At 37.9% G+C, this 24,088-nt stretch overlaps 1 protein-coding gene across 14 annotated transcripts in view; it reads left to right on the top strand.

The window, feature by feature from the left end:
• The window catches only part of LRCH3 (leucine rich repeats and calponin homology domain containing 3), a 65,197-nt gene that overhangs the window by 25,646 nt on the left and 15,463 nt on the right, over positions 1-24,088 (top strand). For 4 of the 14 annotated variants that reach the window (XM_054074727.1, XM_054074734.1, XM_054074725.1 and 1 more), the window contains exons 4-16: positions 601-706; positions 878-1,014; positions 1,984-2,093; positions 6,664-6,757; positions 7,626-7,746; positions 10,259-10,407; positions 12,906-12,982; positions 16,181-16,226; positions 16,362-16,502; positions 17,748-17,795; positions 18,915-18,968; positions 22,460-22,540; positions 23,811-23,882. In XM_054074727.1, coding sequence (XP_053930702.1) covers positions 601-706; positions 878-1,014; positions 1,984-2,093; positions 6,664-6,757; positions 7,626-7,746; positions 10,259-10,407; positions 12,906-12,982; positions 16,181-16,226; positions 16,362-16,502; positions 17,748-17,795; positions 18,915-18,968; positions 22,460-22,540; positions 23,811-23,882 — 1,236 coding nt within the window. The remainder of the gene's footprint in view (positions 1-600; positions 707-877; positions 1,015-1,983; positions 2,094-6,663; positions 6,758-7,625; positions 7,747-10,258; positions 10,408-12,905; positions 12,983-16,180; positions 16,227-16,361; positions 16,503-17,747; positions 17,796-18,914; positions 18,969-22,459; positions 22,541-23,810; positions 23,883-24,088) is intronic. The other 10 variants (XM_054074737.1, XM_054074733.1, XM_054074738.1 and 7 more) reach the window with 6 other exon arrangements.

The raw sequence follows: 24,088 nt of genomic DNA on the forward strand, positions 1-24,088 counted from the left end.
ATTGACATCCTCTTTCTTATTCTGCTGACACTTTGTAATTGTAAACCAGTCACTTGTATGCAATAGCAGGTTCTTCAAATCTGCTCTTAGCTTAAGAAAGATTTCTATCTACTGTAGTATCTCCAACTGTGCTTTGACTTTGTATAGAGGTGTTAGCGTTTGAAATATTCTGAGATTAAATAAACAAATTATGTGGAGGAAAGATTCCTTGTACTGGAGATCGAATGATCCATGTCAGTTTAACTAGGAGTCTTCCCTACTTTTGAAAGAAAAGCTGGATGGAATTAGAGCTGTTCATGCATTTGTTTCTGGCTTTTATGTAGAAAGTTGCACTGACTCAAATAGTATGGAATAACTTGAATGAGATAACTTGAAATAAACTTCTGCATCTGACTGCTTAATCTTTTAAAGATTTTATTTCCCCATGTATTTAAAATTAGAATAATGTTTCACATCAGAAGTGAGATTTAATGAATATAAGGATCTGAGATGTTATGAAAATAGTTTTCTTTCTTTCAGTCCCTAGCTAAAAGACTACATATTGTAATTAACAGGCTTAATGTCAAAATCACTAACTTATTATTTACTCTTGCTTTGTAGGATGTGAGCTGTAATGAAATACAGACAATACCTCCACAGATAGGCAATTTGGAATCCTTGCGGGACCTAAATGTCAGAAGAAATAATTTGGTGCATTTACCTGAAGGTGAGATGAGGGCTGTCAGTTCTAACAGCAGGAACTTCATGTACTTCTCCATTTTCAATGCGTTTTTTATTCCCCTGAGAACCAGAAGCAGCATACTTAATTATTTTGTAAAACATATTTTTATGCTCTTGCATTTAAATCTGATTAATTGTATTTATTTTCCATCTCCAGAGCTTGCTGAGTTGCCTTTGATTCGATTAGATTTCTCCTGCAATAAAATAACAACAATACCGGTTTGTTATAGAAACCTCAGACACCTGCAGACCATCATGTTAGAGAACAACCCTCTCCAGTCACCCCCTGCACAGGTAAACTGCAGCTAGGAATTCAGGAGACTCATTCAACTAAGAAGGGGAGAACAAAGTTAAAAGCTGAAGGATTATGTATCAAATCTCTTGTAAGAAAAAGATGATTTCAAATAAACAGTATTGTCTGAAAATGTTAAATACACAGCACAACTTGAAAAACCCATTTTTCCTCTTACTTTACTGCATTAGTAGTCTCACTTATGGGATGTTACTGAGCATTCCACTGTAAAGCATGGTACTAATGTTAGCTAAACATTCCTGCTTTCAGTGTAGGAGAGAGGAAGCTCTGTTAGGCAAGGCTGATTTTGTACTGCTCATGTCAAAATTTCAGCTGAGGCCTCGGTGCTGCTGTGCGCAGGCTCACTTTGCAGCCAAGTGCTCAAATTGGCCTTTGAGTTAGAACCTGCAATATGGTTATTGACTAATTTGATTTTTAATGTGAGTATCTAAGCCCTTGAGTATTGCAGGTTCTATTGTGAGCTGCTGCTTCTGAGTCAAGAGAGGCACTTGCGAATACCTGTAATTTCAGTAGGTTTTGCCTGCCTTTTGAAAGCAAAGACAGCTGTAACTGGCTCTGTTCACTTTAAATTTGAGCTTGCTTTGGCAGTCTGCCACTGCCATTCAAAGCTGGACAGAGGTGGGATGCATCTGTTCTGATACCAAAGGTATAAATTCTAGTACTAGTAAATGATTGTCTTGTTTGCATGATAAAATTTCAACATCCAGCTGACAAAGCTGAATACGGACAGATGTACTTGGAGGACAGCTTCCATTTGTCTATCATGGGTGTCCCATGATGCTCCAGTATAGGTGTTTCTCTGAAATACAGTGAGCTTAGAAGAAAAGATACATTGGTTGGCAGAAATCTGTTCATTTATTACCCAACTACAGGTTAAATGTCTGTAAACTACTTTGAAAATGTTTTGTGAAATTATACTTGAGTATTATTTTCTTTCTTTTCTTTTTAAGATATGTATAAAAGGAAAAATTCACATATTTAAATACCTGAACATAGAAGCATGCAAGATAGCTCCAGACTTGCCTGATTATGATAGGAGACCCATGGGATTTGGATCTTGGTAAGTCTGGCACAATCCAAGTTCCTAATTTTGTTGACATTCAGGAAAATTTTGTCACCTGAGCTTTTTAAAATAATAGATCCAAGCATTGTTCTTTGGTAAGCGCATCAGTGGAGGTGGCTTCGTAACACCACATTTCATGTTATCTCCCAGTGCATTCGAACAGGGTACATAAGAAGCGAGGTGCAGTTAGGAAGAAAATCTGGGCATTATAATATGAAAGGCACTGTTAAGAGTCTATGGTAAGAAGAGAGTGTTTGTATTTTCGTAGTACGGAGAGGCTGCTCTCGTTCTTAACATATGTATTCAGTTTGTAAGCTCTTTGTGTTTTCCATGTATTTGCTGAAGTTATAGCCCTGCTGTGAATTTTAACCTTTTGTTCAGAATTTTATAACTGCTGTGCACAAGCCGCAAGTGTAAATGTTGATCTCCATCCCATTAGTAAACTGTTATTTTTGGCAAGGTTTGGCACTATCATTTAGCAGTGTAACACAAATATTAGAGCAGTCAGCCGTATCGGCTGCTAAATTAAGATGTCTGGAGAAAAGCAGGAGCTAAGATTTGTTTCTTTTACATGATATAGGAAGAAGGGAGTTGGTGAAGTATGTACTAAACATATATAAAATTTACCTCAGTCATTTTGGAAGATGGTAGTAAGATGTGGAGCAGTAAGTTGCTAAAGGATGTGTTACTGCCTTAGCAGTGATAAAACACAAAGCAGAGGGCGTCACAGTAAGTCATCATGAATCAGATTCATGAAGAAAAATTTGCACGAGAGACTGACAGAGCAGTTCCCCATCAGCAGTGAATGTCTTGAATAATTTTTCTAGGTGAGGTCGACTTAAGAGCATTTTATGAGTGTTACTCAGTTTCCTAGAGTATGAGGTGTTGCAGATGGTTTCTGCGTAATACTGGGGTTAGTGTCCCATTATGGAAAAATAAAAGGCTCTAAATGATAAAATGTCTTAATCTGCTTATCTCTAGCGTAGTTTGTTTATTTTTTAAGAGAAATTCCCAAAAAATTTGGAGGTTGTGTGGTAACTGACTTATTGTTTATAGTTGTATATTACTATGGAAGTTTTCATTAATTGCTTTTGTGACATGAGAAGGATTTTAATATTAGCTTGGAATCATTTATATAACAAGGCAGAACTGGTTGAGGATGCTATCTCTAGAGTTGCTTCCAGATTCAGCTTTGTGAAATAAGCTTCCACTAGTTCTTCTTTAGCTGTATTTTCATACCCAAGAGGACATAAGAGTTGGTGATAGTTATTTGTTGTTACTGTTCTGTTTAGGGCATTTAGTGTTGTAGGTGGAAGAACTGTTCATGGATCAGAGTGCATATTGGAAGAAAATGGTAGAATGATCCAGTGGAACAGAGGATCCCAAACTCTTATATTTTTTAGGAACTTGGAATGAGAAAAATAAAAGCATTTGGCTACGGCATAGTTAATATTTTCAGGCAAGTAATAAGAGCTTTTTATCTTCAAAGGTGACCAACAGTAAGGTACCAGCCAGTACACCTAGACTTTGTTGCTGTTTTGTTTCTTAAGCTAAGTGAAATCCTGTGGAGGTCAAGAGTCTGAAGCTGAGTGGTAGAGATTCTTAAAGTTTAAGGAAGTTTGAATCATGCCATCAGTTCAGTCTTTATCAAATGTTTTTAATAATATATTTGTTAATATTGCAAGTAAAACAAGATACTAGCTAAACATCATGGCAGAAGGTGAGGCTTCTAATGCAGCTGATTATTCGTTTTAGCCTTGTTATATTGTATCAAACTGTGTCACAGGAGTGAAATCTTCACAGTCCTTTACTAAACATAAGATACGTGAAATATATCTTGTAGCAAGTTTTGATCTGCTGTAGCCAGTCTCTCGTTAGCAGCACTGAAGTCTGAGCTGTGTGGCAATTCTTTTGGCACTTTTTTTTGCAAACTGATGTAGCCCAGAGTCAGAAGGTTTAAAATGAAGTACTCATGCATGAACCAGTGTAGAGGATACTCTGGGACTTGGGCAACTGTCTTTTCTTACAGGAGGTAAAAATAGGTGGTTTAGTGTGGCTTTGGAGCTGTGGCTGTGAAATGTTGTCAAGTACTGTTTCCTTTGGCTCTTGGCCTTACAAGGCATTAAGCTTCTCATCCTTTGATTTCAAGTTTTACATAGATTCCCAGGTAAGTTGTAGTTGCCCCAAAGTTCTCTGATCTATTCAAATGCCCAAACGTTGTTCTTTGTCATTTGCTGGTCAGAGAGGAATAAAAATCATAGAATAGTTTGTGTTGGAAGGGATCTTAAAGATCATACAGTTCCAACTCTCCTGTCATGGGCAGAGACGCCTCTCACTGGGTCAGATTGCTGAAAGCTTCATCCAACCTAGCCTTGAACACCTCTAGAGGTGGGGCATCTGCAGCTTCTCTGGGCAGCCTGTTCCACTGCCTTACCGCATTCAAAGTAAAAAAAAAAATCTTGTTAATATCTCATCTAAATCTCCCATCTTTAGACTTAAAACCGTTCCCCCTCGTCCTATCCCTGCGCTCCCTGATAAAGAGCCCCTCCCCAGCATTCCTGTAGCCTCCATTAAGTACTGGAAGGCTACTTTAAGGTCTCTCCGGAGCCTTCTCTTCTATAGGTTAAACAAGCCCAACTCTCTCAGCCTGTCCTTGTATAGGAGATGCTCTAGCCTTCGGATCATCTTCTCTAAGTCTCGGCTGATTTCAGGATGGCTGCTGATAATCATACAATTATAAATGTGTAAAGTCTGCAGCATTTGGTAGCTGGTTTTAGATGTGAGAGTTGGGGACACAGAAAGTAGCTTTTGTGTTAGAAAGCAGGAGTCCTGGGAACAGTGATTATGAATTTTTGAGCTTCCAGATAACCTTAGTGTTAGAGGTATAGCTTTTCAAAGTCTCTGGTTGTAAAGGAAATCTGAAAGTAGAAAATTTGTATCAAAATACTTCCTCACTTTTGAGATGTAGCCAAATAATCATTTTGATTGTTATCAATTTTCAGTAAATGATTACAACAGGGCTCTCGGGAGATTCTGAAAATATTGATGCATTTAAAATAGAATTATACTGCAGATGGATTTTTCTGTTCTCTGACCCATGTTTTAAGTCCCATATTTAAGTACTGTGGACTGTTAGCATAAGTATGGGTCTATTGTTAGTGATTCAGTTTAATAGTTTTAACTGCACTGGGTGATTTTGTGGTCATTCTTTTGTCTTACCCACCCCAAAGAAGGGATTTGTTTTTTTCTTTCCAAGGGTTTATTATGTAGATGATCTGGTGTAGATGATGTAGGTGTTCAAATACAGGGCCATAATAGTGGAACTCTTTTGAGTTAATCAAAACTGCATGCCAATACGAAAGCTTGTGTTTTGGTGAACATCTGCAGAGAAGCAGATATATAGCCTAACATTTCTCATCTGTAGCCCTCCATTCCTCCTCTTCCTTTTTTTGCTGCTTTATGTCTATCTGAAATTTAGAATAGTCTGGAATAACAGTCTGTCCCATGCAGACATATGGTGAGACAATAATAAAATAGTAATGAATAATTTGAAAATAAGTAATTCATTAAGGAGAGATTTCAGAGTGAGCAACAGCTTGAGAGCAATACCAGTGAGAAAAGGACCTGCAATTTAGTTATGATGGGTGAAGCAGTTAGCTTCCTCAAATTCGTTCTTCCTTGTGTATTATGTAGTAATTACTGCTGCAGTTCTCCTTGGGGCATCAAGTGCCAGTGGGACAGTCAAGCCATTGTGAAATGCCATCTGCAGTGGATCAGACAAGTCCCATTGTCTCTCCTGCTGTAGCTATCTGCAGCAGTTGCAGACTTGACATCTGTGATGGCTGTACTGCTGGATTACATAGTTTCAAAGCCCAGAAATTTAGAGAAGAACTGCATGGCTGTTTGGTTTTGTGTATTGTAACACTAGACACATGTCTGGTGCCTTTTCTAGACAGGTCGTTGATGAAGTCAGGCTCTGTAATTGAAAACTTTACTTCTGTATTTATTATATTCTGGAGTATTTGAAATACTGTCCAGCTTACTGCACAATTTCTTGGGTGGGTAATGGTACAGAAGATTATACATTAATGTTACACATTATGTGTACTGTTGTGTAGAAGCAGTACATTCTGTATTTTTAGTGATTTTGTATGGGTTTATGCTTGCTTACAAAACTTTTGAGAGATGGTGTTTTTCAACCAAAACATATAAGTAGTGGAAAGTGAAAGTTTGACTCATTAAGCAGTGAAATAAGAGACCATTTTGCAGTTTTCTTTGTCATAATTTCTGTGTGGGAAATATTTGAAGTGTGGATATATCCTTTGGATCAGATTAGCTCGTAAACATGAGGCGGTGGCAGGTGGACAGATGAGTGACAAATGTGGTTGTAGTTGTGTGCGCATATCTCTTGCTCTGTGTGGCAAATGCAGTGTGATGCTTTCTACTATGCTGAGCTTGGGAACACACTGCAACTGTGCTTGGTGGCTTATTCTGCTGTTGTTCTGTAATAGCTGAGAAGCTTCTGATGGCATTTAGATTACAGTAACTAAAACTGTATGTTTGACAGCCATGACGAACTTTATTCCGGACGGCCGTATGGAGCACTTGATTCTGGTTTCAACAGTGTGGACAGCGGAGACAAAAGATGGTCAGGAAATGAAGTAAGTGTTGCAGCTTTATTTTTCTTGAGTGCAGTATTGTACACAAAAGAGAAATAACGAGTACAAGTCTGGAAGCACATTCAGTGGATGGCATGTATAGGCTAGTGTGCAGGTTGCCTTGAGCCAAAATTCATTGTTGTTTTATCAGAGAAAACCATATGGGATGGACACAAAGTTAGAAATAATGAGTGAAATGTATGAAACAATGCATGGCAGAATAATTAACTGGATCATCAAAGATGAGAAAAAAAGGGTTCTTCATTTTGAAAAAAGCTCATAACTATCACATTACAATATTGAGTCAACTACAATTACTTATGAGTAGTTATTTCAATGAAATAAATTTGAACATGAAAACTAAGCTTCAAAAATGAGATAGAGATTACATCTTCTATCTGTGCAGTGTGTTTCAAATGTTAAAAATAAAATTTGTCTGCCATTTAGAAGCAGGAACGTGGGATCTCTTAGCAAGGATTCTGTCAATTATTCTTCCAAGGAAGAAGCTCCCTTTTCCTCTTGGGACTACTAGAAAAGGTAGTAGCCAAGACGTAAAGTGTTTCAGTGAGCTATGCACCATACACCTGTTTGCACTCCTAGCTTGACTTTTGAGAGAGTTCTAGGAGTTTCCATCCTGGAATGTTTTCAAGCACTTGCAGGTATTGCAGAGCAAAAAAAAAAAGCAGATTTTTAAAAAATGCCTAAAATGTATGTTTTTTAAAAACAATGCTTTATAGCTTTTTTTTTTGTTAGTGTTTTGTAGGAGCAGAACAGGACAGCTGAAGTAAAACCACAGATCAGGAGGTCGTAGTTTACAAGATAATGTTTTCAAAGAAAAGTGTTCCTTGACTTTGTTGTTTGTTTTCTAAAGCCGACAGATGAGTTCTCAGATCTCCCTTTACGTGTAGCAGAGATCACTAAAGAACAGAGACTGAGAAGAGAAAGTCAGTATCAAGAAAACAGAGGGAGCACCGTCATACCTAATGGTGGAGGTAAATAATGATCTTTCACAATATTTATTGTCTTTGTTACTAAAGTTTGCTATATATATTATATTTGCTATAAATAGATTGTCTAAAGAGGGAAAAGATAAAGGTCTGGGTGAAATAACACAAAAACACAGTTGTGTAAACAGTGTAAAACCACTATTGTATTAATGATGTAACAAGGCAAAATCAAATAGCATCAAAGTCAGGATTATCTGGGAAACATTGTCAGCTTCTGCATATGTGCTATGTCCAAGTCTCCAAATGCTTCAAGTGTTATTTTGGAATCTTGAATTTCAGTGCATGGAGTTTTGCTGCATGCATTATTGGGGAAAATTTACAGCAGTAGTAAATTGTCAGTGCTCTGTGCTGGCTGCTGTCAGAATGGGATGAGTAATTTTTTCTTATTTCCAAGTAGCAAAAGTGTCTCTCTCAGCAGTCTTGGGTTTTAATCCAAACGTGCAAGCCATCTAGGAGGGACTGGTGTTTGTGGGTGACATTGCTTTTTTTCACTTTCTCAGTTTATTATCCTGCAGTCTTACAGCAGCACTTGCATATTTGGTCAAGAGGTGATAGTGCCCACTTCCCACGTTTCTTGATCTTTGCAGGCCTTCGTAATTCAATTTCTCATAATCTGCCGCTACAACTGACTCACAGTTCAGCCCTCCTTTTGCTTTTGTGTCTTGATTTTATCATTCTTCCAGTTTTATTTTTTCAGTCATTCCCTCTTCTCCATTTTTTTGCACTACTGATTATTAGATCTCATCCCCATATACTTGGATTAATTTTTCTTCCTTGTCACTTGCTCCCAGTTCTCCATTTCCCCTAATGGCTCCAGTTCATATTCCCTATCTGAGTGTGTCACTCTTCCCAGCTAGTTTTAATCTTCCAGGCACAGCTCCAACTTTTTCTTCCTTCTTCCCTCCTTAACACCCCTCTTCATCTTTTGCCATCTTCTTTTCTTGGACTTGCTCTTCCCTGTCGCAGTGTTTTCTTTTCTTTGCCACCTTCTAGAAATATCTGGAACTTCTTGGTTGACTCACATTCTTTTACACATTAACAGACAAAAATTCAGTTCAAATGGTTAAATTCTGGCAAAGTTTGAAGATGGTGTTGGAGGAAGCTGTGGGCAGCCTGGATAACAGGCATTGCTGCCAGCTCCGCCTCGAAGACTAACTTTATTTTGTTCTTTGGGTTTTGTGCACCAGGAATTTTGAAATGCCTCACTAGTCTTAAGATGGAGCACAGTGAGTTCATGAGTAGGAGTATCTGAGAGGGGCACAAGCCATAGCATGTGGCTGTTGGCGATCCATGAGATCCTTTCCAATTTTGTGTTCCTAACACAGATATGAATGTCTTTCACTTTCTACTGCAGTATTATTACTATTTAAGTTTAATAAGAAAATCTAGAAAGAAGAGTTTCTTTGTGTTGTTGAGGGTTTCTTTAAGATTTGGAACTGAGATGGAGATTGAATGAAGCCAAAGTATATAGGAATGCTGTTTTGGATGGTTCTAGTAGCAGAGGAGGCAGCTTTGGCAGTAACAGTTGCTAGATTGCGTGGTGAGGCAAAGAGGAGCCTGTTTTAGACAAGCAGGAAGGGGGCGGAGGAGTAGAAAAAGAATGTCTACAATAGTCTGGAGCAAGTTTGGGGAGAGTTCTAAGAAAAAAAAAGCTCCAGTACACAGAACAGGGGCTTATGCTTTGCCCTGCATCCCCAGCACTGTATTTTTCACCAGGGTAGTTTGCTCACTGTCATGACTCTCAATGTGCGAAGTCACTGACAAGTGAAAAAATTGCCCTACATTTTATCGCCTACACAAGGGAAAATCGATACTAGCCAAACTATGCTGTTCCTTGCTCTCATTTTGGTGACTCCTAATTTCTCATTTTTCTTCCTCTTTTTAAAATAAAACTGCAGATGCTTTAAATTGTTTTAGAAGGGTTTTGTTGCTTTCTGTACTGTCCTTTATTATTTCCTCATAAGCTCTTTATGTTTATCACATTTGCATCCAGATAACTTAGACATGGTGCCCTCTCTTTTGTCATTGTAGTAGTAAAATAGAAGTATCTGTCACATCCATTTAATTTTTATGACAGATGAAACCAAGAGAAATTATTCAAAATGCACACAAATAATTGTACAGTCTTGGTGTGAGCTGACAGATTTTGATAGCATCTTTTCGGAGCTTTTGAAAGCTCCTTTCCTTTTGAAAAAAAATCACAGTGTTTACTTTACTTTTTCAGTCACTGCAAAAGTATCTGCGGCCAGCAGTGTAAAACTGCATGCTTGATCTGTGCTTTTCATTACTTTATAAAACCATAAATTTTATCATTATTTCAAAATCTGATGTTTAACAAATGTTAGTGGGCCTGGCAAAATCCAAGAGCTTTTAGGCAGAGCTTTCCCAGACAGAACAACACTTGGGCCTTAGTTCCCAACAATTTTTTTTTGGGGGGTTCTTACCTCTCTTCTTGGTTATCTAATTATGAGTGTTTTCTTTGTGTATGTCTGTCAAGTGGAACATGATCTCGATCAGATCGACTATATTGATAGCTGCACCACAGAAGAGGAGGAGGAAGAGGTGAGGCAACCCAAGTGCATGGACTCAGACAGCCTCAGCTCGCAATTCATGGCATATATTGACCAGCGGAGAATCTCTAACGAGGTGGTGCTTTTACTTAAATTCATTAAATTCGTACACTCCAGGAAAGCTTTTGTGATGGTATTAGCGCTGCTTATCCTCAGAGGTTTTCTCTGTGGTTTTATTTATTTGTTGATTTAGAAAGTCAGGTCTGATCTGGGGGAAGAGCAGTGCGTTGTGCTTTGTTGAGGGTCAAAACTGGAGTGTTAGGCTGTTCCCAAGTACCCTTTGGGATACACAGAATAAGTCTAAAGCAGCCATGATTTTTTCCTGTCATGTTGGGTCCTTGCAAGTTTGTGGTTTAGGCGTATGTGAAGTAAATGGTTTTTAGAAAGGAATGCTGTCTTCAAAAAACACTGAAGTTGATGCTTCCAAATGATAATTGGTGATATCAAGACAGTGGTTAACATTTACTTCTTAGTACCAAATACGTACTGGCTTTCTCAAGGGAAAAATGTTGATTGTTGGTAGCCTGAAGTATTAATACAGGAACTTTGCAACTCTGTTGACTGTTCATGTTGAATATGAGTGATTTGCCATAAATTCCATATCTTGAGCATTGTATAAGTTTAATCCAACTTAAATATTTAGACTTCTCAGAAAACTTACTATTTGCAGAGAACAATTTATTTCTGTGTTGAGCAAGGCTCTGAACCTACAGGTGCAGCCCTGGATATGTATACTGTCACTTTTCTGAACAAGAAATGCCATCTGTAATTTCAGATAAATCTGGTGTGAAACTGTTCATAGTCAGTAAAAGTACACTGCTGAATGAACAGTAAGTAAAATTATTACTAGACAGGTTAGAAAGTTCTCTGGACAGCTTTCTACAAATATCTAGAAATAGGTGGAAGTAACTCTGGGCATTGCCTTGTTTTCTCACAGAAAAAAAAAAGAAAAATAATAAATAAATAAATGAAGGGCAATGTTGGTGTACACTGTCCTAACAGTAGCTGCTTTTATTGATTGCTTACGGCGTCCAAGTAATGTCCTGGTGCAGAGGAGGGCAGTGTTTCCAGTAAAGTTACTAACACACTTTTCTTTAGCTTATGTCATTTCATTGCTTTCTCTCTGCATGACGTTTAGTGTGCACTTCAGTAAAATTCACCGGAGCTCCTTTGAAAGTGTGTGAATTGACAAAACTGGAAGGTGTCTTTGTTCCAGTTATAGCAGCCACTGCTGTGAGAGCAATGTGGAGAAAACTGTTCCCCATTAAGTCATTTGGATGGTACACTTTTGGAGAGCGTCCTTAGAAATTAAACCTACCAAAAAGATTTTCAGCCACGTAACGTTTTGTTTTGTGTTCTGTCAGTCTTAATAACTGCGTACACAGCTACACAGCTCAGTGGCTCCCTGTGCCTACTATATGAATAGCCTGTCTGAGAAAATCTTTTCTATGCTTCAACAGTACCTGTTATGCTGCGATTCAAATGTGTCCTTTCAAAGTTTGATGGGCTTTGAAGCAGAAAGGTACTTGCGTTTTTGGAGAAAGAAAGAAAGAAAACATGGATTTTTAGCATTCACGTAGGAACCTGATCCCTATTTTGTCCACTTTGTATGAGTGTTTACTGTGTTTAAAATCAGTAACACTGAGAGGTGCTTTTGTGTTGCAGATCTCATAAATTCAGTATCAGATCACAAAAGTGGTTGCCACTTAAAAGCATAGACAGAAGAGCAGAACTCAGCAAAGATACCAATTAGCAATGCAGCCCAAGGATTCTTTGCTGTAGAGAGTCAAAAGGCATTGATCAACATAAAAATTCTCTTCATAGGGATTAAAGTCATAAAAATTAAACTGTTTGCTTTTAAGTGAAGCCATAGTTTCTCTTAAAAGATGATCCAAAATATGCTGCTACTTAGGAAGGCTGACTGTGCCGTATAGCAAAATGCATACAGGCACAAGTGAAAATGGACAAATTAATCTTGAGAAGTTTCCATTTTCCTACGTTAATGGGTGCCAGTAGAAGTTTTACAGTAACACTAGAGGCAGTATGTCTCTGTTCCCAGTTGGATAAATGATTTCATAGCTCAAATTAAACCTGAGATGTTCTCATTCATCCCATGTTTTGCTTTCTTAGACCCTCTGTGACCTGTCTTTAGGGCATCATAAAAGACCATCACCTATTGTATCCTGTATTTCTGAGAATCCAGACTGCATTGCTGTATTCTTCAGAGCTTAACTCTACATTTCTTCTATGTTACATTTATTATTTTCTACCTACAGGTATTTCTCTGCATGATTCTTAATAGTGGAGGTTTTTAAACTCTCACATTTGTCAGTGGGCACATTTAATCTTGAAACTAACATTTATTTAAACTGGAGGGGAAAATAAAAGTGAGCTTGCCTAGTTTTAAATTAACATCCCTGAGTTGTGTTTTATAGTTCTTTGTCAGGTACTTTCAATGCCAGGAGTTACAAATGTTGTAACATTTGTAACAAATGTTTACAAAGAGATTCTTTGACATTAATCTACAGGTTTCTGAAAAGTTGCTAAGTTTGTCTTCTGTGTTGTTTTGCTTAGGGGTCACCAGTGAAACCTGTATCTGTGAAAGAATTTCAGAGAACAGAGGATATAAAACGACATGTACATCAGAACAGGTAAGAAGAATGTGTGGTAACAGTAATTTTATCCAAAGTTTCACAATAAATGCAGAGCATATGTTTACCAAAGGTGTTTCAAAAATGATGCTATTTTCTGTTGCTTCACCAGAAATGTACATGATGTTTTGTCTATAAATTATTGCTCCAGATTAGGAATTTGTATTCCAGTCATAGTGGTGACCAAAAGGCTTGGCTGTTCTAGGCCAATGCTTGGTTCTAAATCAGTTGGTTAAAGAATTCTACCAAACTGAAGTGTATATTTTTAAGCAGATATCTGCTTTCCATGATTTAATTTGTGCTTTGATTCAATAGTTGACTTAAGCAATATAACATAGAGGACAGAAGGGCTTTATGTATTTCTGCTGCAGGTTTAGGGGAGGGAGAAAGAGTTATATCTGATGTGCTGTGAGGTCACATTCTTGGCTAACTCTTGGTAGTTGTAGTACTGTGGGAGTTTAGTTTAGTTTAATTTAAAATGTGCTCTTCTGTACCATAATCGTGAGCGAACATCAAGGAAGAAGGGATAGAATGGGAATCAATGCTGAAAACAGGTTGTTGATTTTAATAAAGTTGATTTTTTGAGTTGTGTCTTTACTCTTTAGTGGTTACTTGGCTTATTGAAGGGAATGATTATCTGTAAAATATGGGCCAGAGTTGAACGGAATATAAATTAGGTGCTTAGGTTTGAGGAAATACTTTTAGGTGTCTAGTTAAAAGAATAGAAGATAAGCAAATGTATAGCTTCTTGCTAATGGAACTGACATCATGATCGATAGAACCTTTAATATGCTGTAAAAGCATTTCAGTATTCCATGGAGTGAAAGTGAACATGCAAGCAGAAAGCCAGCTCGGTTGTACCAGGAATGCCTAAAAAGAAGATGAGTGCTAGCTGTAAGCTTGTCATTGCTTGCACTGTTAGTAGAAGTTAATCTTTAATGGCATTCTAAAATAGTATTGAAAGAGAAAATTAAATCAAGAATAGTGTGTAATTCTTTTGAGAGTTATGGCAACATTTTAAGAGGCATTTTGAAATGTGCAGATACAGTAGCTGTACTGATATAAAGGAGGGTAACTCCTTCAGCATTTATCAGTGTTCATTATCCTGTATTGTCTACAGGTAAGGTGTAAAGTAACACAGCAGTCTGAGGTGTTTTCCCCCCCAAATAAAGTGCTTTTGATTTGAAAGACTGGGGTGGTTTTGTTTGTTCTTTTTGATTTTTCTATTTGAACATTGGTGGTCAACATGGAAATAATTAGATTTTGCAAACACTGGATTCCACAGCATATCTGAAGGAAGTAAGAGAAGGCTCAGTAGCCAGGAGAGAGTTGCTGTTGCATAAACAGATTTTAATGATAAAGGAACCTGTAATTCACTAGGGTAACCAGTGTTCTCAAAATTTCACGTAAGGATGTCGATCTTCATGTGGAAGCAGTTAATGATCTCAATGAATTGTAGCTTATCCATTTTATGCTGCAGCAGATTGAAGTTCTTCATGAGGCACTGAGAACAGGTCATACTGCTATTGCCTTCAAAACTGTAAAAACAGCCATGTGACAATGAGTAATTTTTTGTATTTTAAGCTTGTATTAGGCAAATATTTCATTTGTGGCAACCACAAGCTGTGAACTGCTTCCGCAATAATTCTGTGCAAATGCCTTGGCAAGCAGCCTCCTTTTTTCCTTTGGCATGCTGGAGTCATTAAAAGTCTTTGAGTAATGTAATGCAGACTTCATTTCCCGAGGACTTACATTAGTTGATTGAGTTCAGTAAATTCAGTCTGTGCCTCTGGATGGACTGTGTGCATTCCTGATGCAACAGAGCTGTGTGTACTCTGATCTGAATACGCTTCTTGGCACTCAGTTGGACCTGGTCCTGTCTGTTCGCCGCAGCGCACTGATGGATTTGTCATGTGCATTGTTGCTAATTTAAGTGACAGAGGAGAACTGTAGCGTACAGGTCTTCCACGTGTCTTAAGCTTTTCCATGCATCATAGGTAATGGCTACACACAGGCAGCAAGACTGACTTGTTTGGGAATGCATTGATAAGTGTCTCAGTTCCATGGTTGCCCTGGGTGAAAGTTGCAGAGTCCAGGCTGTTAAGAGTAAGCTTAACAGTTTCCACTACCTTTCTTTTTAGGCAGCAACATGGCAAGGAACACACTGTAGACTGTGGACCTTGGGAATTGTTTCAGTGCTACCAGCTGCATTCTAGCAAGGAACTGACTGCAAAATTTCTCTTTCGTTCTTGGTCTGATGGATAAGAGAGATCAGTTATTGTTTACCTTGTGATTTTGCTGGCTTGTGTCACTGACAGTAGGAAGTCATCACTAGGCTGGTGAAGTGAGCAGATTTGTTTCTGAAAATATCAGAGGGTGCTAATGCTTAAAACCAATTCTGTTCTTTCCAGAGCAGAGTGAGGCCTACGGTAATCAGAGTGTAGTCTTAAAAGAGAGGTTTCACCTTTGTGTGTGTTGAAATTGTTGTTAATTAAGCAAGTTGCGTTTATTAAATTGCAGTTTATTAAATGAACTGCAGTAGTGGTTACCTGAAGCTAATTGTCTAGACAGTTACTCCTGGAAAACCAGCTGTAATCTAGAGAAGAATTCATCTGACAGTAGTTTGTATGCATCAGTGGCCAATCCCCCTTCCACATGGTGTTTACCTGCAGGGATACTGATGAGTTACGAAGACCTGAAACTCTAAATTTGATGCAGAACAGAGAGCATCAGCAAGTACTAAGGAGTTATGTGGACAGGACAGAGAGGTAGTGAAAAGAAATGCATAGGTTCTACGGATTAATTCTATTCCCCCTCCCCGATAACCTTAGTAACCAGTTGTTCCTCTAATGAGGATCATCTCAAAAGTTCCTGACTGGTTACTTAACCAGCTCTTAGATAATGGATATGAAGTACTGAGTATACCAATATAATAGGCCAAACGTATCATCCTGTTGGTACATTTTGAGCTGTAGAAAAATACTACCACAATTCAAGAGAAAATATAGAAATGACTGCGCAAAATCTGTCATGCACAATGAGTCAAATTGATATCTCAGCAGTTGGTTTAACAGCTTTGCTTACTAAACAGTTACTCATCTGATTTGATGAGATACTTGTGTGTCACTGACAACTCATGAGCATTCGTTTATATTTAAGATAAAAAGTGTACTTACTCTCTGTTTTTCCATTTGTCAGACCCCCGGCTGATTCACCTTACTTTCTATCAAGTCACCACAGTCAGGTAACCCATTGACCTCTACGACTTTATTCTTCTGGATGAGTTTGATGCAAATAAGCTGTAAGACACGGACTATAACCCATCTCTTGTACCCCGTGTAGCACTGTCTTTACAGCCTAGTGCACTGTTTTGTTCCAGGTGTCTAGTACAGATCCTGAGCTGCACCGCAGGCACGTAGAGAGAACCCGCCGGGAGGCCCAGCTCGCAGCACTTCAGTACGAGGAGGAGAGGATGAGAACAAAACAGATTCAGAGGGAAGCTGTCCTTGACTTTGTTAAGGTACTTTCTTTTAGTACCTACTTGATAGTTTATCTTTTCCTAATCCTGTGAGGAAAATTAATTGCCAGGATAGTTAATACTTGTATGTTACACTCTGGGGTGTGCATGGCACTTTATAAAGAAAATGGAGAAATGGCGTTTTAAGTCCATTCGGTGTTGGTACTGTAGCTTCACAGAGGCAAAAATAGAACTGGGGAGGAAGATGGGAGAGATTTACTCAAAATATAATTATTGCAAAGAATTCTGGTTTTACATTGCCCACCTCATTCTGTCAATTTTTCATTTGCATGGATGTGACAGGATTGATATAAGAAAGAAGGGGTCTTTATTTGAGAAGGCATAGAGGCAATTTAATGCAAATTGGAAAAGAAGAAAAGCAATCGTAAATACAAGAAGATAATTTTGCCTCATCTGCTTTGATAGTTTATGATGGATAAATAAGTTACCTCCAGGTAAAGCACAGGTGCAGAGTTATGGTTTATCAGATACTCCGTGGACACCACATCTTTACTTTCTCTTTCACTGTAGTCAATATGAAGTACTCTGGTGCCTAACATACAAACTTGTTTATATGCTAGTTGACTTAAATTTATTTCACTGTTGTTGTGACTCTGGTCACCTACCCAAATATCCCTGCCACAAATTTAAGAAATGCTACAGCTAATATTTTGGGCTCGGGGTGGTCTGCAGAGGGGAAAAGAATATTTATTGCATTTATGTAATGTATAAAGTCGGTTTAGAAAATGGTTTACAGCTGCCTGAATGTAGGCTTTTCATTACCATCAGCTAATCTCAGGCCCCTCGTGATGTTTTGTAGAAAAGCTGCTCTTATTAAAGATGCAAATCAGTCTTTCAGTTAAAGACTTGCACTGTTTAGAATGCATTTTGTTCATTGATGAGCCTTCTGGAGTTTGGTTGTATTTTTTTCTCTGTTGCCTTTGTTGTTCACGAGCATTTTATTCTCAGCAATTAAATAACTCCTTGGGTTATATACTGGGTTTATTATGCATCTCTAATATGCAAAAACTATTCATATTTTTTGTTTTCATATGGAGTAAAGGCTGGGGTTTTTTACTAATAGTATCCAGATTTTCAGCTCAGTGGAACTTCACAATTTCCCGAATGCATGTTTTATTTAAAACTGAGGCTTCTTATGTTTTAAAACAGTTCTAGTTTGTTCTGAGCTTTTGTTTCTCTGTCACATTCTTTTAAATTGGTCTTTCTTTTTTCCATTTTTCTCTACAGCAAAAAGCATCCTCAGGTCCTCAGAAACAAAGTCCTCTGGATAGTGAGGTAAGAGTCCGATAAGATTATTACTAGGGATATCAGCACCTGAACTCTTATCTCTCTCCACCAGAGATATTTTCTTGATTGTGGATATCTTTTCAGGACTGGGTTATGGCATAGTTTTTTCCACGCTGATTACTAAGCTTTGGGTTGTTTATTTTGCTTATGGAACCAATCTAATATTTTCTTCTGTTCACCTAGATTGCATGTCCATGTTTGTTGTTTTATTGTTTCTTGTATCTGTCTATGTTCTATGTGGAAAATGTATTTCACATTCCATTTTAAGATGCTCCTTGTGAGCAGCACAGGTTACTTTCTAAGGGGACGATTCAGACAAGTTATTGTGTTCCAGTCATCCATGGTTGATCTGTTTTCTCCCAGTAGATCAACAGCTGTCTCAGAAAGATTAAGCATTAGAATTTAGAGGGCTGTCAGAAAAAGCAATACTTTTTTTTTTTTTAAGTTTTATTCTGCTGTAGTTCTATAATCAAAACCAGTAAGTCAGCAGGGAACACAAATCATACAAGACTCAGTCTTGTAGAATATACAGAGCCGAGCCAATGACATCTGTTCATTCTCTGCATTAGATTTCTGCATAGTAATAGCTGTTCCACTACTTGGTATCCATAGTTTACTCCAGGGGAAGATAATTCACTTGGCAGTGTTAATCAGATCAAAACTTTTAATGATATAATGAATATAAATACTTCTTTAGCAGCATTTTCCAACTAACTCTTTTTTGTTAGAAAATTACTGAAACATGGGGTAATTGAAATAGGTTTTGCTCCTTTTCCTTCTGAATGTTCTTCTGTTCTTAATTTATTCCTTTAAAGGGTCCTTTGTTCTACCACAGTAAGAGCTGTGAATACATAGTTGTCTGTATTTGCTTGAGACAACGCAGAAAGCAGAATAATTGATTCCTTAAGTAATGTGAATACACTTTAACTCATGGGTCACGTGGCTCTGTATTCCTACGGAGTTACATACATTTTATGGGTTTTTAAAAGAAGCCTCACAATGCTATAAAGAAGGAGCACGTGTTCCAAAATGTCTGTCTGTTCACATACTGTGTGTTTCTGACATTCTGTGTGTTTCTGACGTTACTCCATCTCTCCCACCTCCCAGTGTCCCTTTCCATCCAGAAGGTCTCAACATACTGATGATAGTGCCTTGTTAGTGGTAAGATCCTGCACGTAACGGCCTTTTTATGTGGCTGATTCTAGAGCATAGAAATAACATGTTATGATTGTCTCAGATTAGACCAACTATTTTAGAGCTAATCTAAATAGCATAAAACATGACCATCTTCTTTCAAAAGTAGCTTAGCTGTGAACTTTCATGTTATAAATATGTTGCTACTTGTACTGTCATCCATTTGTTAATAATATAGTGATGTTTTTCCACAAAATAATTAGAGTTTATCTTTTGCTGAGAGCAGAAGAAAATTACTGATAGTAAAGAATAGCTTCTGAAATAAAAAATTCATATCCAGTTGCTCTGGTTTGATTTCTTCTCTATTTAGCTTGCTTACTAATTGCTGTGCCCTTCAGCGTCAAGTAAGCAGTTTTAATGCTTCAAGTACAGCCTTATACTGTAACTTGTCTGCATACAGGGTGGTTAGGAATACATAGTGTCTGGGTAACCATATCATAGCACAGGGAAAAGCTACTCTATATATGAATGCTACATCTAATGAAATATTCCTCATACTTTTTTATTGTTTATTGATGAAGATGTCTCAGAAATAATCCATTTTGAACACTTAGCAAAACTTAAAACATTTATGTACTTAATTCATGTTTTATGCTATTTCTTCCTTGTGGCATCTGTGATGTGGAATTACTAAAGAATTTCATTAATGCCATAATCTATTTCTATAAAATACAAATACGCCTGATTTGCCTGCTGTTGCATGACTGCATGCATGGGATTTATTTTCTTAATTCATGCACTTGCATTATCTGCCTAAATTTTCTTTAGGCTTTGCTCTAAGTTAGAATATCTCCAGTCCATGTTGGTCAAGATATTTACTGTCTCTTTTTTTCAGGCTTTCTGGTTTTCCTGCTTTCACATTTCTAGCACTGTGTAGGAGAGGAAAAAGGACTATAATATTGGAGAGAGTTTTAGCGATCGTGCATGTGCCCTTTTAGAGAAATCCCAATCAATTAGTATATAAAAACTTGCTTTCATATTTAGATAACAAGAAGCAGGAGAGCAGTATTGGTGTGAGTTAAGTATTGATACTCTATTGTCAGTTAATCTTTGGAATGTATTTTAAAGATACCTTAAAGGCCCCGTTTCTGTGAGATTGTGTGATCCCGTGACTTTTGTGGCAAATTAATGCGTAGAATTTCACATTATCTGACTTGGAATTTTCAGAAATGATTTTGAAACTGTCTTGCATCGCTGTTTGCCTCCTTTGTGTCTTTATCCAAGTTACATCCTGCACTTCACAAAACAGTGGCCCAACTTGTAGGGAAGGATTGGACTAGATTGGAAAGCAATCATTTTTCTTTTAATTCCTTGCTTTTTTTCAGTGGCACTAAACTATAGTAGTGTATGAAATAACTTTTTTCTGAACCGTTGAAGTATGATCTGCAACTCTGTTTTGTAGTGGAAATACACACTGTGTCTAATGATGACATATGCCAGGGCAGCTGTTTCTGGCAGTTACTGTAACTGGAACATTAAGCCAATGCTAGCTCATGAATTTGTGGCATTTTTGTTTCCACAAATGTATTTTGTAGGGTGAAAACTTGTTCAACAACAAACAAAAGTTCATTAGTTTGCTTTAAAAAAAAAAAAAATGCTCTGTCAGAGTTAAATTACTTTTTTGCCTTTTTATATTCTATTGCATTTCATTTGACATAGTCCCTGTGCTTATTAATTTGAAATTTAGCTAGATCTAATTTCTGAGGACATTTTTTTCTTCCACCAAAGCAGAGAGGCAGTTCATACCAAAATTCTGTTTGCTGATGATAGTTTTCAGTATACATTTTCCATTTACATCATTTCCCCTCTGTCTTTTTTTCTCTCTGTGTAAAGACTGCATGCAGTAGTGTAAACCTTGCCTTACAAAGCTTCTGGACATTGAAACTTGCAGATACGGTAGTTTTAAAAAAATATTTTAAAGTTTTTTTTAAAAAGTGATAGATTTTCATCTGGTAGTTCAGGCTTTGTGGTGTGGGAATAACACCTCATGGCAAAAGAGGGGAGTATTACATAGAGGTATGGTAAATACTCTTTTGTTCAGCATTTCCCTCATTACATCTGAGCACTGTAAACTGAGCAGTTGCTTTTCTTTTGCTTCAAACAATGTTTTCAGCTCATATTTAAGAGAAAGATTAAAAATTTAATAAGTTTAATACATAGTTAGAAAGCAAGTAAGCTTCCTTTTATTTTACTATTTACCTCTTCCGGTATTGTTACTGCTTTAACAAAAATTTTCTTAAAACCAAGATTTAAGTTGTGGTTATCCTTTTTTTTTTTTTTTTAAACCTTACATCATATTTCTTTTGGTCTCTTCCTTGTTTTTTTTCTCACTAATTAAAATTCATATGTATTTGTATTGGACAGGTTACTCTGTTTCCTTCTGTTTACAGCAATTTCAGGACAGTCTGAGCTCACAAAAGGTCTCCCCATACTTTCTATGAATGTTAATACTTCAGTTGAGTTCTGTGTTTCTTTTAATCCCTGTGATTAGAAGTGGAGTGAAGTTTGGCTCGTTGCACATGAGCCAAGCTTGACTAAAATTTTGACTTCTCGTAGCCAAGCTAACTAAAATTTTGCTGAAGAAATGTAGTCACGAGCCTCTCTGAGAAAATACGCTATATACCTCAAAATTTTATATTAGTCAGATTCTGCTTGCTGTTCTTACAAGGGCAGTCAGTCCCACTCATTGTGGGTTACCTGTTGAGACAGTGTCAGGGCTTCAGACAGGGCTAATGATTTCAGCCTTGATTGCTTATGAATCTCGTTTTTCCCCAAACACCTTCCTGTTTTCTCCCGTACTGTCTCTTACAAGGTGGATACTATAGAAGGAAAATAAAACCCAAAACGTCCTCTTAGACTGCTGCTTAGTTTCTCTGTTGTGAAGGCTGTGAAATGCTTGACAAACATCAGGTGGCTGGTGTGGCCTCTTCCTTTCATAACCTTTGTGCCATCGCTACCCGTGGGCTCCCTGCATTGCATTGTGTTTTCTCGTTGTGGTCTCTAACATGGCCCGAGGCCATCGTGTTACTGTTAGCACATGAGATCCCTGAAACGTTTTAAGTCAAGGCTTTTAGGCACCAGTGTGTTACAGATGGTAATGGTATGAGTAAAGTAAGCAGGACTTGAATTATGCTAACTTGTACCCTGGAGTTTTCTCACAGACTGTTGGAATCTGTTTGCGTATTCAAACGGTTAATAATCAGCTTCCCTTAAAATACCCTTATTTGGATGGCATGGAGCTCTTTCTGGTTGGGCTCTGCTTTGGCAGTCCTCGTATCTACAGTTGTTTCTGGCGCCAGGAGATTTCTCTGACTTCAGTGCTAGAGGCCGATTGCAGTGTGTACGTCTGAATTGCAGCAGCCTGTTTCCTTTTGTATTGAGGCTAACTTAACTTTGAGTTTTCTTTGCCTCACTTCTTCCTTTCTTCCCTTTCTTTCTTTCTTTGCTGTCCCTGACAGAATGGCTTTGAGCCTCTCTTTGTGTTTGAGATTGACAATAACACCAATACCATTAAAAGAAGGCCAGGGACTCGCAAACAGGTGACGAGCATGCAGTGTGTTGCTATTGTGATTGTCCTACCCTGTGCTGTGCCGTGCCGTGTTCCCTTTCCCTTCACCCACTGCAGGGTACGTGGATTGTGACGACTTCTTGTTAGTCTGCATCAAGGTTGTCTTGCTGTTTTCATGCGGGAATAAACAGTTATGTTAATGTTACAGGTGACCTACTTCAGTTTATTTTACTGTTCTCATATACTAGCCTACATTCTGTGCAAGTCAAGTGATAATTTGACACTCTTCAAAACAAGAAGAAACTCACAATTTTTGCTCTGCACTGCTGTGGAGAAAGAGGCTGTCTTGAGGATCAGCTGTTGAGCCTGCATAGGGCCTAAAGATATTTGGTTTTATGGCTTGCCCTAAGTATAGCCTCTTCTTCTAGTCCTTCCTGGTTGTACTGTTCTGAAGTGCCATTTGGTGTTCTTTTCCTGTGCTGAATTGCCCTTTGGCTATTTCAATGCCATTTCAGAGAATCTAGTTTCATTCTTGAGCCATTCAGTCCTCAAATGTTAACATCTTGATTGTGCTTTCCATAAGACCACAGTGCTTGGCCTTCTAGGTGTTTGTCAGTGACAGATTGGCATATTGGTGATCCCGTTCTGCAAACAATAAGTTGTTTATTTTGATTGTCTTTGTTATATTTGAAATTTGGCTGCACTTTATTTGTGACACCACCATCAATCTTCACACTGACATTTTCTCCAAGAGCTAGAGTCTTATTTATTTAATGTCGAATTCACAAGGATCAGCATTAGGTGTTTGTGGTAGACACAGTGTATGTTCTTGAGCCCATTAGATGTGGGTCTTTCTGGTTTTACAAAGTTGAAAGGAAAATAACTTACTAAAAATGCATAACATGCTTGAAACATTAAAAATAAAGCTGTTTATTCTGAATAGTGGCTCAGAATGAACTGTTATAGGGTAAAATTTCCTTTTGTCTAATGGCATAGGTGTTATATTAGGTGTTAATAAAGAAGCTTTTATTTTGCTGTTCTTAGTTCTGCTTTTGATGCCAGTGTGTTATGTGTAAAAGCAACATCGCATCTCCCAAGCTTGTTAGCCAGGAGGTTCAGGAGGGTAGGAAGGCTTTAACTGTAGTTCAGCAAGTGTGTATCTTTTGCCTGTTGAGTGTTTCTGAGAACGTGCTCATGATCACCTCTTCCTTTTTAACTTGTCTGCTGCATTCCACCTCTGTGCATGACCTGTCAGCTGTTTGCTAACACTGCTACTGCCTTATCTCTCTTTCTGCATTCAGTCACAGTCAGGGTTGAATCAGGAAAGCTGTGCTGCTACCCTGCCTAATGCCTCTATCTTCAGTCCTGTCAAGGTATCTCTTGCTATTATCATTCACCACTAAAGCCAACAAAAAAACTCTTGGATCCACACATCTGTTTTAACAGGTGTTAGTCTGTCAGCTTCTAATCAAACATTCAGGTAGGGTATGAATCCAATTAACCTGCTTAAACTGTATTAGAAGTTACCGCATCTTAGCTTTAGGCTGTGTCTGCAGGAGGCCTAAGCTATAAACACATG

Source organism: Cuculus canorus, chromosome 9 (assembly GCF_017976375.1).
Source record: "Cuculus canorus isolate bCucCan1 chromosome 9, bCucCan1.pri, whole genome shotgun sequence".
In the NCBI taxonomy this organism is placed as follows: Eukaryota; Metazoa; Chordata; class Aves; order Cuculiformes; family Cuculidae; genus Cuculus; species Cuculus canorus.